The following is an 11682-nucleotide window of genomic DNA, read 5'->3' as shown; positions in this document are numbered from 1 at the left end:
TGTCATCATAAAATTTTTGCTTATGAAATGCAGGCCTTGCGTCCGTTATGTACGAACAACTATGACACTCAATCGAACACATGATCCCAGCCAGTGTGGCTCTTCCCACCCGGTGAGGGGGCGCTCCTGCTCAATGCTGATATCGCTCCTGTCATCCGGGAATAAAGACCTGCTCTATACAGTGAGAATTGCAATGCCCTGTTGTGAACTGTTGCTGCCAGAAATAGAAATCAGACACCAAAATTGGTTAAGTTAAAATAAGATTACATGTATATTCATATTTACTCAGATGCGTTCATCCATATATCCTCTAATTTTCCTTGAGAATAACACTTTACTAATTCACCATGAGCTCTTTGTTCAAACAGCCTACCTAGCATTCGGTTTGGCGATACAGAGCAACCGTTTACCTTACGTGAAAGCTGTTATGGGAGAATTTTATCACAGCGTGTGATTTTAATCAACGCTCTGTCTGTTTGCAGTGTCTTGTATAAAATAGGGGTTCTATTTAGAAATAAGGGTAATAGGTATTTGCTCCATGGCAGCTGGATTTGATCAGTCTGTGGTGTAGCGCAGTCGCGTCGTTTGTCATCCTAAAGGTAAGAGTAGTCAACTTTAGTAAGGGAATGAGTATGTGTTTTGACGGTCTTAAATGTTCACTTCCGGATCTTTTGTTCCCCTCGCGGAAAGCACATCTGGTACAACTCTACGTTTGTTTTCATAAATCTCCACTGAAGGTTTTGCTGATACTGTTTTTCACTGTTAATTGTCTTCCGTGCGGAGTTTGGCTGTTCCAGTGTAAATCATTTTGATTGAAGCATCGATTTAAAAGGGGAAGCTCCTATCCAGTCCGCATAAAGGTTATGACGTCATCTACAACTGTTGTCCCGATCTCATAATTTCCCGTGCCGTGTCGGCTGGGTTGCGGTAATGCTCCTGCGCGCTGGACAGGAATTGGGCGTGTGCGCCCCCTCCCGGGCCGAACACGACCGAGTTTTGCATGTGCAGCGTCTTGATGGAGGTCAAGTCCCGCAGCCTCTCGCGGTATACCGCGTCGGACGCGCTGCAGCCGCGGTAGTCTCGCCGATTGGTGGTGGTAGCGACATGTGCGGTGGGGAACTGCTCTCTGGATAGGAGAATCTTGGAGAAACAAGTACAACTGAATAAAATAAATGTAAAAAGTGACAAACACTCCGAATGCAAAAGAGTGAAAACCACTCCAGAAGAGTGAAATTTCCACTCTGCAAAGGAACAATAATAAAGGACAACTCGAAAAGAGTTGTCCTTTATATTACTCCTCTTTTGGAATAATTTTCACTCTTTTCTAGTGATTGTCACTCGTTGTAGAGTGTCTTTCGCTCTTTTGGAATAAATCCATAAGGGACTCGCTCTTTTTGAGGGGGGGTTCTTTTTTCCCTTTAGAGAGATCGATGAGAAAGCCTAGTAATTAATTTAGCAGATTGAAGAGCTCATCCTGGAAATGTTGACCACCACTGGTCTTTTTTTTTATCCTCGCCTCTTGCACAAAATAAATGACAATCTTAAAATGTTTATTTTGAGGAGCCCGTCTATTAGTACTCCATTGTTGTCTTCATAAGATATTCAGTGTAAAGTTTTGAAGTGGGGTAAGGAAAGTGAATAAAAATAAGCCACCGATCAGAAATCAGCCCATTAGACCTATCAGAGAAATGCAAATGAAATCAACTTGCATATCATCTGCAAGAAATTCAACCAATACACTTTTTATCATTACGCTGCAATACACCCGCAGACTTTCAAATTTTGAAACATGACGGTGATGTCACCAATATACGGAATTGCTGAAGATCGTAACTTTCTAATTCTCTTTTGAGGCCTACCGCATACCTTGGCGCAAGGAGGTGGCATGGCCAGTGGTGGTTTCACGTATTCTTCCCCTCTGGACGAATCGGATGACATTGTTTTGGTCTCGATGTAGTCCTTATAGTATGACGACGTTAGCGAGACATTGTCGTCACCAAGGGTAAAATTGGTGCCAGACTGCTGGCCTTGGTGTTTGGATTTTACAACCTCCATTAGTTTAGCGGGTAATTGGGAGCTGAGATTCTTATATTAATCTTTTCTTGGACGCGATCGAATGTTGTTCTGCAACACTGCACGATTAAAAAACAAAACACAGATGTGACACTAACGTCATAAAAAGCGGCTAAGTAACGACGACGCGGCGTCCCCACTGGTTCAAAGTAAAATGACGTCATAGTGACCTGCTGCTTTTAAATCTTGCGGTTTCAATGTGTATGCCACGCCCCAAAACGCATTTCCCATTGCTTTCGACAAATCTAAGCTCAACCGCTAACTGAATCTATGCCCCCTGTAAAAGTGTCGAGAACACCGAGAAAAGGCAATTTCGTTGAGACTATTTTTTTTCTTTGCGTCTGTCAAAACTTAAAATTCGCTGAGTCACTTGCGAAATCTCCTCAGTTTCGCCACTGGTTGCCATTAAATAATGCCACATCTAGGAACTTAAGAAATCGTAACCCGTTAAAGGAAGTCATAGGTAAAACTGATGAGCGGTTTAAAAATAGCCCGATTCCTTTCTGTACCAGGCTTTTGAACACACGTAATTAAATCCATCCGGCCATAGATCATCTTGGCTGATAATAATTATCGCAGAGGTTCGCTCTTTGTATTTTTTTTATTTAAATCTTTGTATAATTGTTTCTTGTATTTAATATTATCCTTGTGAAATCATGTGGAATACGGCCGTTTCCCAATAGTGCGCCACCAAGAGTTTGCAACGCGTTAGCCAATCACAATGCGCGAAATTTGTCGACCCAGCGCGCGTTTAGAAAGGGTCGACAAATTTTGCGCGTTATGATTGGCCAACGCATTGCAAACTCTCGGTGGCGCACTGTTGTGAATCGCCCTTATTCAGAATATCGACGAGAATATAATATCAAATCAGTGCTCTGAAATATGTGATTGCCGAGCTTTCGGTAACTGAGTACTTTCTTCAGGGCAAGCAGATTCAGTTCTGTACGAACGCGGAAAATCCACGTTCATTCCCCCAAGATGCAGCGTTCCGAGTTCGAAAACGACGCGCTGCTCCAGTTCCTTACGCTGTACATCGGATGACGCTTCCTGCAGGATGCAGACGCTTACGTCACCGAGGGTATATGTGGCGGCGCGCATAAGTGCTGCGCAACAGTGAGATCAGGTGTTTGTTGGCGCACACTGCGCAGGTGTTCCGCGAAGAGGTCACCAAGGCGACGCTTGGTCTCTCCTATGTATAGTTTATAGCGACGACATGTAATGCAATAAACCACGTTACTAGTTTGGCTGCAATGATGATTAAATAAAACAACATAATAATAAAAATAACAAACGTGTGTAAAAAGTCCGCACAATTTAGCCTCACCCCTTAATAGGCATGATACTACATGTATATGAATTCCAGATTTTGGGGGCTTCCCAAAAATGCCCCAACGAAAATTGGTTATGTTTCCATCCTTGACCACAGAGTTAAATTTCAAGCGTGCTGGCGCCCTGCAAGCACGACGTAGATCATTCTTGATTCAGGGGCGTGGCTGCAACGTGTCGACGCGTGGAAACGCGTGGCGCGTGTGGCCCGCCGTCTCGCGCGTGGACGGGCGTGCGTGGCGCTGGCCTGCGCCTGACCATCGCGCCGATCAATCATCAGCGTAAATTTCCCTCGACTGCCAAACTTCATCACATCATGCAATGTCATATGGTTTTTCCGTTCTAGTTTGCATAACCAAAGCTTCGAGTGAGATCAGTTGGGTAAGTTGAGACTTCAGTGAGATGTCTTGGCGAATGATCAGTGACAGTCGTATTGTACTTTGTAGCCTGAACTTGAAGGTCTCTGCGAATGAAAAAGTCAACACGTTCAGCATATTCAGCACGGAAGCCTGAGAAAGTTTGCTGTACAGTGCTGTGCCACGGTAGTAAGATAGTAAGAATATTAACTCGATTGGTTGTTTCTGGCCTCATAGGAGAAACATAATCGAGAATCATGTCGATGCGGTATGGCCCAGTGGAGCTAAGTGTTCCTCCTGGATTCCAGAACATACTCCATATCATCTCCCAAGAGGTGCTGAGAGAAAAGCCAACCAAAACATTGGAGTTCATCGCTGGATTCCTGGATGATCTCCTTGCAATCAGAGAAGGTACTCTGAAGTACTATATGCCTAGATAAAGTAGGCCTAATAATTATAAAGCACTTGTAGGACCATCATGATCATGGGCATTAAGTTTGTGTGCACCCTAAACGGAGCATTGTTGAAGCCTAATGAAGGTGTTGGTGATCTCCATGAATTCTACCGTTGATTCTGTTGGGGCTCATGGTTTATCGAACTGCACACAGGGCCTAGGCCTAAATTTAAATTCTGCCTGAGCTTCATTTTCTGGAGAGAAAAGTGGTCTTGAGTTGGAAAAGAAGATGTCCAAATATTTTTTAAAGTAGGCCCTGGTGACATTAACAGTGTCAGAAGAAATAATGTGGACATACCATGAGCTCTTCAATGTTGGGTTGAAGAGCGCAGCCATGCGAAGTGGAATTGATGGCCGCAGTTTGCAGAAATATCACCCAAGTGGGAGGCCTTGCCTCAAATTGTCACCTGTAACACTACTTTGAATATAAAAATGTTTCAAATTAAGGTATTTTCAACAGTTTTTAGATACATGTAGTCTTGTAAATACTATTGGCCTGACAGAATGTTTCTAATACTACATTGTAAATGCACCAATATTTCATCATTTCTGCGTGTCCACAAAACTGAGACATCAAAAAATCTCCGGCCTGACCACCCCCTAGAAAAATGTCTGGATCCGCCCCAGCATGACATTTTTTTTCACCATTCCTTTGCTTTTGTACTGTGGCCTCCAGCCATAATTTACTTCAGGCAAAAGAAAGGAAAAGAACAGAAAAGAAAATCTGAGTGTGATCATACACAGACAGAGAGGGGTTACTTACTGTTGAGGAAAATCCCATTAAGATTGATTGGCCACATCTTTCTAACCTAATAAAAGTGTACATTGAATGCCACTCAGGATTTCTGTAAAGCTCAAAGCCACATGGCTTGGTCACTAGATAATTGGATTAAAGTTCAGGTATAAAGGTTTGCATCCCACCTCTTCCTGGGAGAGTCTTTTGAAATGGGCACAATTTTTTTCTCCAGGAGAGAGATTTTCAAGGACTTTGTGTGAGGCTAGGTTGAGTGCAGATTGTATAAAACTAGCTGTCTATAATTCAGTTTGGTGAATTCAAACAATCCTGCAGAGAAGTCAGAAGTAGCATTTGTCTAGGTAGTCATCATAATCATGCTGAACCGTTGCCTATGCAAAACAAATGGGCAGGTTATTTTTGCTATTCCGCCAATCTTATTTCTGTCAATTAGCCACAAACAAGCAAGTTATGTGGAATTTAAAAGAAAATGAACGTGTTTCTTTCCTGGCACGTCAAATAATGCTTTTTTCTCTAAGCACTTCATATTTTCTGTTTTTTTCTTATATATTTACACACATTTTTGTTTCTTAAATACATTTGTTTACATGGAAACTGATGCACACCAAATGATACATTGCATTCAAAATCGACACAACTGACCTGGAGATTGACACTTGTCAAGAATCCCGTTTTTTGGACATTGTGCGGATTTGTGTTATGAATACAAAAATGCGGAGACGAGAAGGGTGACACAAAACATAAGGGCAGCTTACAGAGTGAAGTATGCACTCAAGCTGACATCAGGTGGATTGTAGGAACAGAAATCTTTGCCAATTAGTTCACTACTTTCATTTTTCAGTCAGTGAACTGCCTACGAAAAAAGATGAAAAATTGTTTCCTTTTTGATGTTAACGAGCACCTCTGAGGAAAATTTTTTTTTCTGATTTTATCTGTTCAAACAAATATGGAATCATCCAAATCGAACGTAGTGTCATTTGTCTTCAGAGCTCAACTATAGCAAGCTAAAAGGGTTTTTTTCTGTGCCAGTGTGTCATTCGGAGAAAACAGAAAAAACGAGGGGAACCCTCGCCCTGTGTTCGTTGTAAATAAATCCTTGTGCATGCCAAACAGTGCATGTAGCCATTGTTTGTAGCCATTGTTTGACATTTCCAAGGGTTTATCAACTATCTTTTGAAGAAAACAATTTGAAGAAAAAAAAGTTCTTTTCTCTAACAGATTCTGGCTATGATCCAGTCACCCATGGTGAAATGATGGAACGAGTCCAGGAACGATACTGGAAGATCGTTAAGATGAGGAGGAGTAGCCAATTGAGTGATGGTGAGAAGCAGGAGAGAGTGGAGGAATGCAACCCGGAGGTCTTAGGTGAGTAAAAACTCACTCTCAGAAAGAGCAGAGGGGTTATAGGCTACAATACAATAGGAAATGAGACAATTCCAAAAACGGCTGGTATTTTTCCTATTTTAATAGAATTTCAGATGCTTCTCCTTTCATTTTAAACTATTTCTTCCACTTTAAACATTCTCTACCGTCTGCTGGCATCGTTAGACTTTTTGGGTCTGTAGGAAACGTTTTTCTTATTTTCTTTCAGGGTATCAAATACATGTATCATGCCCGCGAAAAAAACATGTTCAGAAAACTGTGACACTGTGTCAATGCCATGGACAGTAAATATGGAAAGACTTCGGATGCTCAGTTACTTGCTTCTGAAGTACCACAGACGCCGTTCAGTTTCAGATTATGAAGATTATAACCGGTATTTACAAGAGGATCGATCCTTCCATGTAAAGTCCACACAGTTTGCTGCACTGATTGAAGCTCTAATTTTGGTAATTTTGTGTGCAATAAGAAATAGGACAGTTCCTATCGGGTAGTACAGGTTTTTTTTCTGTTTCTTCTTTTCTTTGATGCATTTGTTGTTTTCTTCAGCTGAACTCAGGAGTTAATCTCTAGAGCCGGAAATTGATGAATAATTGCGAGCTAATGTACTAAATCTTGAACAATCAATAAAAGTGAGGAGACATTGAATATATACTGACAAGACAAGAAGAAATTTCATTTTTCAAAATCTGCACCGAGTATACATGTAACTGACTTTCCTCTCAATGATTTTTGCGTTTCTCTCTTGGCAGGTGGATCAGGTGACGTAGGTGAACCAGCACCTGTTAGTGAGAATGTTGCAGTGCTGGTGACCGTTGCCATGCAGCAGGACGACGGCAGTGGAGCAGTGGAGCAATGCCAACCATCAGATGAAGGTTTGCAGGCATGAATCTCCCAGACCAAGGGATCAAACCTTAGCAAACGTTCACATTGTCAAAGATCTCTTAACCTATCTTTACTTTGCATGTACTTATAATGGCTTAAGCCTTATAAGTTATTGCAAAGAATGATGCAGCGTTCTCCAAGCTGTAAATTTTAAACTCAGTAGGGACTGATAAAATGATTAAAGCGGGGGAGGGTGAGGCAAAACCGTAGGACGAGGTTTAAGCCCAGGTTTAGGCCCCCTCATTTTTTAGTTCAGGTTTTATGCATTTCTGGACATCTAAGAGGAAGTTTATTAGTGTTGAAAGCAGTTTTACACATAGGCAGTTTTTTTTTCATCAGAATATAAATGGTAATTCCCGAAATTAGGGGTCCATTTTTTTCATGTCCCTGTCACATCTGACAAGTGATTTTGTAAGTTCAGAACATTTTTTCTAATTTCCATGAGTGACGATTTAATGCAAATTACCTGCCAGACAAATAGTAATAGTTTGAAATTAATTCCGGTGATATTTCCATTTTGATTAACAAAGTTCAGATACAGATGTAACAGGGACACCAAAATGTCAACTTTTGGACCCCTTATTCCTGGAATTACCAAAATGCAGCACTTTAAATGTAGAACTTCCTGGCCAGATGTTGAAGCTTGGGTGGCACCGTTTTAACTTGGTGGGAGACAAGCAAAACTTGGTGGGCCTTCAGGCTGCTTCTGTAGGTTGGAGAACACTGCAGTGTATTATGGTAGTGGGCTACTTATTCGGGGACCAACCATGTGGGTCCATATATACAGCATGGCTTGCAGGGCACCAGTTAGTACTCCCTGGGTCACAGGTCCAAATCCTACTCAAGTCAGTTTTAGTGAATTGAAAAATGAAAGTCAGCATTGTCTTTTTTCCCTTCTGCTAGATAATTACATTTTGAATTGAAATCCAGGATAATTATGGAGGAAAATGGAAAGCAGCTAAAAACAATAAAGGTATCCATCATATACAATCCATTATACGTCATTTGTGCATCATTCATTCCTTTGTCGCAACACAAATTACTCACAAACCCGAGGAAGTATCAACTCAGTGAATACAATGTTCTGTATATTTCAGGGAAAACAATGTGCTAGGATTTTGATTTCAATCAAAAGTGGCTGAGTTGTGTTCTAAATTGTGGCTGAATTCAGCATCTGGAACACGGTCCCATGCTCAATGCAGCTATGCGACGCCAAGCACTCAGCGGACAAATTACAATAACCAAGCGTGCATGTGTGTTGTGTCTGTGTTGTGTCAATGCTAACATGGGCTTCTGATGGCAATTTTCCAAAAGTTCATCATTGGAAATGGACTTTTTTATTGTTTGATTTAAAACTGACAGCTTGCCAGAAAGAATTATTTCACCGGGAGGTTGGCCAGCTTTAACCCAAATATGCTTTTCAATAATTTTCTCAGTTGCTACAACTGTAAATGGTGAACTGTACCTTTAAGAATATGTAAAAATTCAACAAGAGCAGAGTGATTTTTGTCGTAGTGTATCATTCTACTGTGATTTATTGATGTCCGCTCTTCTCAAAGTAAGTTCACTTGCCACACATTGTTGATAAATCTTTCAGAGATGGACCAGACACATCTGGTTGCCAAGCAAGAACAAAGTGCTGCCAAGCAACAGGAAACAACAACGGAGGAGCAAGAAGATACCATTCAGAAAGAGGGGGAACAAAGCAAAGATCCCACTATAGAACAGGAGAAAAGTGATGAAAATTCAGAACAGGATGAAGGTAAGAAGGAAAAGAGAAGGTCAACAGGCCATCTCACCTTGCATGAAAGAGGATTTATACGAACATGCATATTCAAATGTGCGACATTACATGTACATGTATATCTATGGTAAAAAGTTGAGGACTTTTGGACATGTTTTGGCAAATTTTACCTTGAAAGACGTCAGCATTTGTAATAAGACTTGGTGTATTGCTGGCCATTGGAAGGGGACACACATGTAAATATCATGCATTGTTAAATGCATTTGAAGCAGACATGCAAATATCAACCTGGGTCCTGTTTCTCCAACAAGGTGATTACATTTTAACCCTAACACTCCTCAATCCTTCACCTGTTGGAGGACTGAGGAGTGTTAGGGTTAACGTTTTAAAATGCATCTTTACACTCACTTTAAATGTGCATTCTCCTCTCATGGTTGTGTTTTTGAAACAGTCACTGTAGGATATTATCCTGTTTGTTTTGTCTAAATCATATGTTTATGCTATTTTAACTTTTTAAACCTGTAAATCCCAAAAAATGAAATAAACTGTGGGTTAAGTGATATACGAGAGTGACAGTGTACAAAGAATTGTGACAGTTGTAACAGTAACATTTTCGTGACAAACCTAAGCAAAGTCAAGGCATCTGTGCACTGTCACATAAATTTGCGTACATACACAAAAATCTTTCCACTTTTCAGTAGTTGAAGACACCACTGAGCAGGCTGCCATGGCAACAGAGGAAGCAGAGAAACCTCAGGAGGAGGCCTGGGATGTTGCAGACAAGGATGCAGATGCATAATTGAAGGAGCAAGCGAAGACTGTATCAAGTGGAGATACATGTGTTCATCGATGAAGGTCTGCCATCTGACAGGTGATGCAGGTGCAAAGACTCTCAATTTTTCCTGAGCTTTCCAATCAACTTCCGTTTTCTGCCAAAACTTGCCAGTGCTTCTTCGAGCACAAAACACATCTGATTTCTTGTAATGCCATGCTCAGCTGTTGTACAAGTTAAGCACAACTGGCGATAGGAGCTTTAACTTAGCCCAATTTTGCTGTTAAACGAGAGAATTACAAGCAAGTTGCATGCCAAAAACTGCTAGGAACCAGCGACAGCAGTTACCAACATTACTAATAATAGGGGTAGCATTTCTGGTTCTACCATTCCTTTGTTCAGCCATTCTGCCTAATGAACGACTCCGGAGTAAGAATGTGGACAAAGATTAGAAAGTAGCACTTCACATAAAATTATTTCAATTCTCGGATATGATCACATTCCAAAAGAATTATTTGTTTTTCAAATTTAAACAAAACGTTCTGTGAAATTTAGCTTTGGGTGTAAAAATGTCTAAAGCGTTTTAACCACTTCCTGCCAGGTGGATTTCTCTTGAGCAGGATGAGATTGCGGGACCTTTTCAAGATTTTCCTTTTTCAAAATTCTTGGGTTCATTTACTGGACGTTTATACCCACATGAACGACTCTCTGGTGGCTAGCGGCTACTCTAATCTGACAGGCAACCTTCATTGACGCCTGAGTATTCAGCCCAGGCCTACAGCCCTGTAAAAGAGAGCCCATATTTGTGAGATGTAGCATAATTTCCTTTGTTCCGATGAATGCCAGTTGCGTCTTTTCACACGCAGCTGGATTAGTGAGCAGTGGCACTGTGTTGCTCATCAGTGGGTCCCTGGAGCACTTTTATCCGCAGTGCTAATCCGCGGGCGCGCTATGCCCAAAATACTGTTTCAAAACAGTGCGGGATTATGTTAAAAAAATGGAAGTCAAAAAATGATGGCAATTTCCAGCAGCAGGTCCTTTGTTCCGAGTACAGTCTTTTGTTAGACAGACCAGCTCTTTTGTCCGAAACCGGGCGCCCCGGCTCTGTGTTTAAACACACAGTGCCCGAAACCGGGCACCCCGGCGGGAAGTGGTTAAAGTCACTACATTACTGGGTTTGGACGCACTGAAGTGTCTAAGGAATTTTAGAATTGTTCATTTGCATAAAATTTACTTGTTCAATGATTCTTGCTCCAATTTCCATTATTTCTTAAATTTTTGTTGATGAAGCAATGAAAAAGTATAAATAAACTATAAAAAAAGTTGCTGTTAACTTTGATGTGTTTCATTTCTTTTTCAACAGTTTTTGTTGTTTTTCAAGACAATCTAAAAACTGAGGGCAGGTCTGAGCAATGGTGGTACTTAACTGCAGCATAGCCAAGGTGGCCCGAACAATAGATGATTGGACTATCTATCTCCATTTTTATCTAGTTGACCATTTGGAACCAGGCCATGGAGCACGGTCGCATGGCTGGTTATCAAACTGGTGACATGTATGACATGGTGACATGTAACTGTATGAGGTGATAGAAACCATGACAGCAAGAAGAAACACAACCAATGGCAAAATAGGAGTGATGACAGGTTTCCAAAACTAACTTGACTAGGGTCACTGGAGTAAAGCTGTATTGCACATGCACACCGGCAAGAATCCATTAACCACATGAGATTTGAAGTTTTTCATGGTGAAGGTAGAAAGATATGATGCAGGTCTGCTGTAGCACCACGTAAAATATCTCTTCAGTACGGTGTGTATGGTTCCGAAATGAACCAGACGGGAGGAACTGGTTTCAAACAGTACGGTATTCTCCGTCTGTCACCAGGAGACGATGGGTGTCTCCTGGCAACACGGTATGCTCTGTCTGTCACCAGGAGACG

General features: G+C 41.3%; 2 protein-coding genes across 4 annotated transcripts; one reads left to right on the top strand and one right to left on the bottom strand.

The window, feature by feature from the left end:
* Positions 1-247: 247 nt before the first annotated feature.
* Positions 248-2165, bottom strand: LOC110976806 (uncharacterized). Its single transcript, XM_022230416.2, has 2 exons — positions 1867-2165; positions 248-1140 (listed from the first exon to the last, which is right to left on the bottom strand). The coding sequence occupies exons 1-2, from the start codon at positions 2053-2055 to the stop codon at positions 874-876; spliced, it is 456 nt and encodes a 151-aa protein (XP_022086108.1). The 5' UTR covers positions 2056-2165; the 3' UTR covers positions 248-873.
* A 1391-nt stretch (positions 2166-3556) lies between these two features.
* Positions 3557-11077, top strand: LOC110976803 (uncharacterized). Of its 3 annotated transcripts, none has more exons than XM_022230413.2 (6): positions 3557-3780; positions 3993-4166; positions 6182-6328; positions 7096-7218; positions 8826-8990; positions 9674-11077. In XM_022230413.2, exons 2-6 carry the CDS (start codon positions 4013-4015, stop codon positions 9769-9771), a joined length of 687 nt encoding a protein of 228 aa, XP_022086105.2. In that variant the 5' UTR covers positions 3557-3780; positions 3993-4012; the 3' UTR covers positions 9772-11077. The 3 variants fall into 3 exon arrangements, with proteins under 3 accessions (XP_022086105.2, XP_022086103.2, XP_086998057.1); XM_022230411.2 differs by having other exon boundaries at positions 3561-3780; positions 9671-11077; XM_087141931.1 differs by lacking the exon at positions 3557-3780 and having other exon boundaries at positions 3797-4166; positions 9671-11077.
* Positions 11078-11682: the final 605 nt, after the last annotated feature.

The sequence above is a fragment of the Acanthaster planci genome, linkage group LG10, assembly GCF_054643075.1.
Source record: "Acanthaster planci isolate LZ-2023a linkage group LG10, COTS_SCS, whole genome shotgun sequence".
NCBI classification, from domain to species: Eukaryota; Metazoa; Echinodermata; class Asteroidea; order Valvatida; family Acanthasteridae; genus Acanthaster; species Acanthaster planci.
Note: the sequence above shows the minus strand (reverse complement) of the source record. Positions and strands in the feature narration are given on the sequence as shown.

What these genes read in the sequence shown, in the direction of transcription:
- LOC110976803 (XM_022230411.2), top strand. Translation starts at nt 4,013, where the DNA reads ATGTCGATGCGGTATGGCCCAGTGGAGCTAAGTGTTCCTCCTGGATTC. An exon ending in TCTCCTTGCAATCAGAGAAG is followed by an intron (nt 4,167 to 6,181) that starts GTACTCTGAAGT and finishes TTTCTCTAACAG; the next exon opens with ATTCTGGCTATGATCCAGTC. An exon ending in ATGCAACCCGGAGGTCTTAG is followed by an intron (nt 6,329 to 7,095) that starts GTGAGTAAAAAC and finishes CTCTCTTGGCAG; the next exon opens with GTGGATCAGGTGACGTAGGT.
- LOC110976806 (XM_022230416.2), bottom strand. Translation starts at nt 2,055, where the DNA reads ATGGAGGTTGTAAAATCCAAACACCAAGGCCAGCAGTCTGGCACCAAT. An exon ending in TGCCACCTCCTTGCGCCAAG is followed by an intron (nt 1,141 to 1,866) that starts GTATGCGGTAGG and finishes TGTTTCTCCAAG; the next exon opens with ATTCTCCTATCCAGAGAGCA.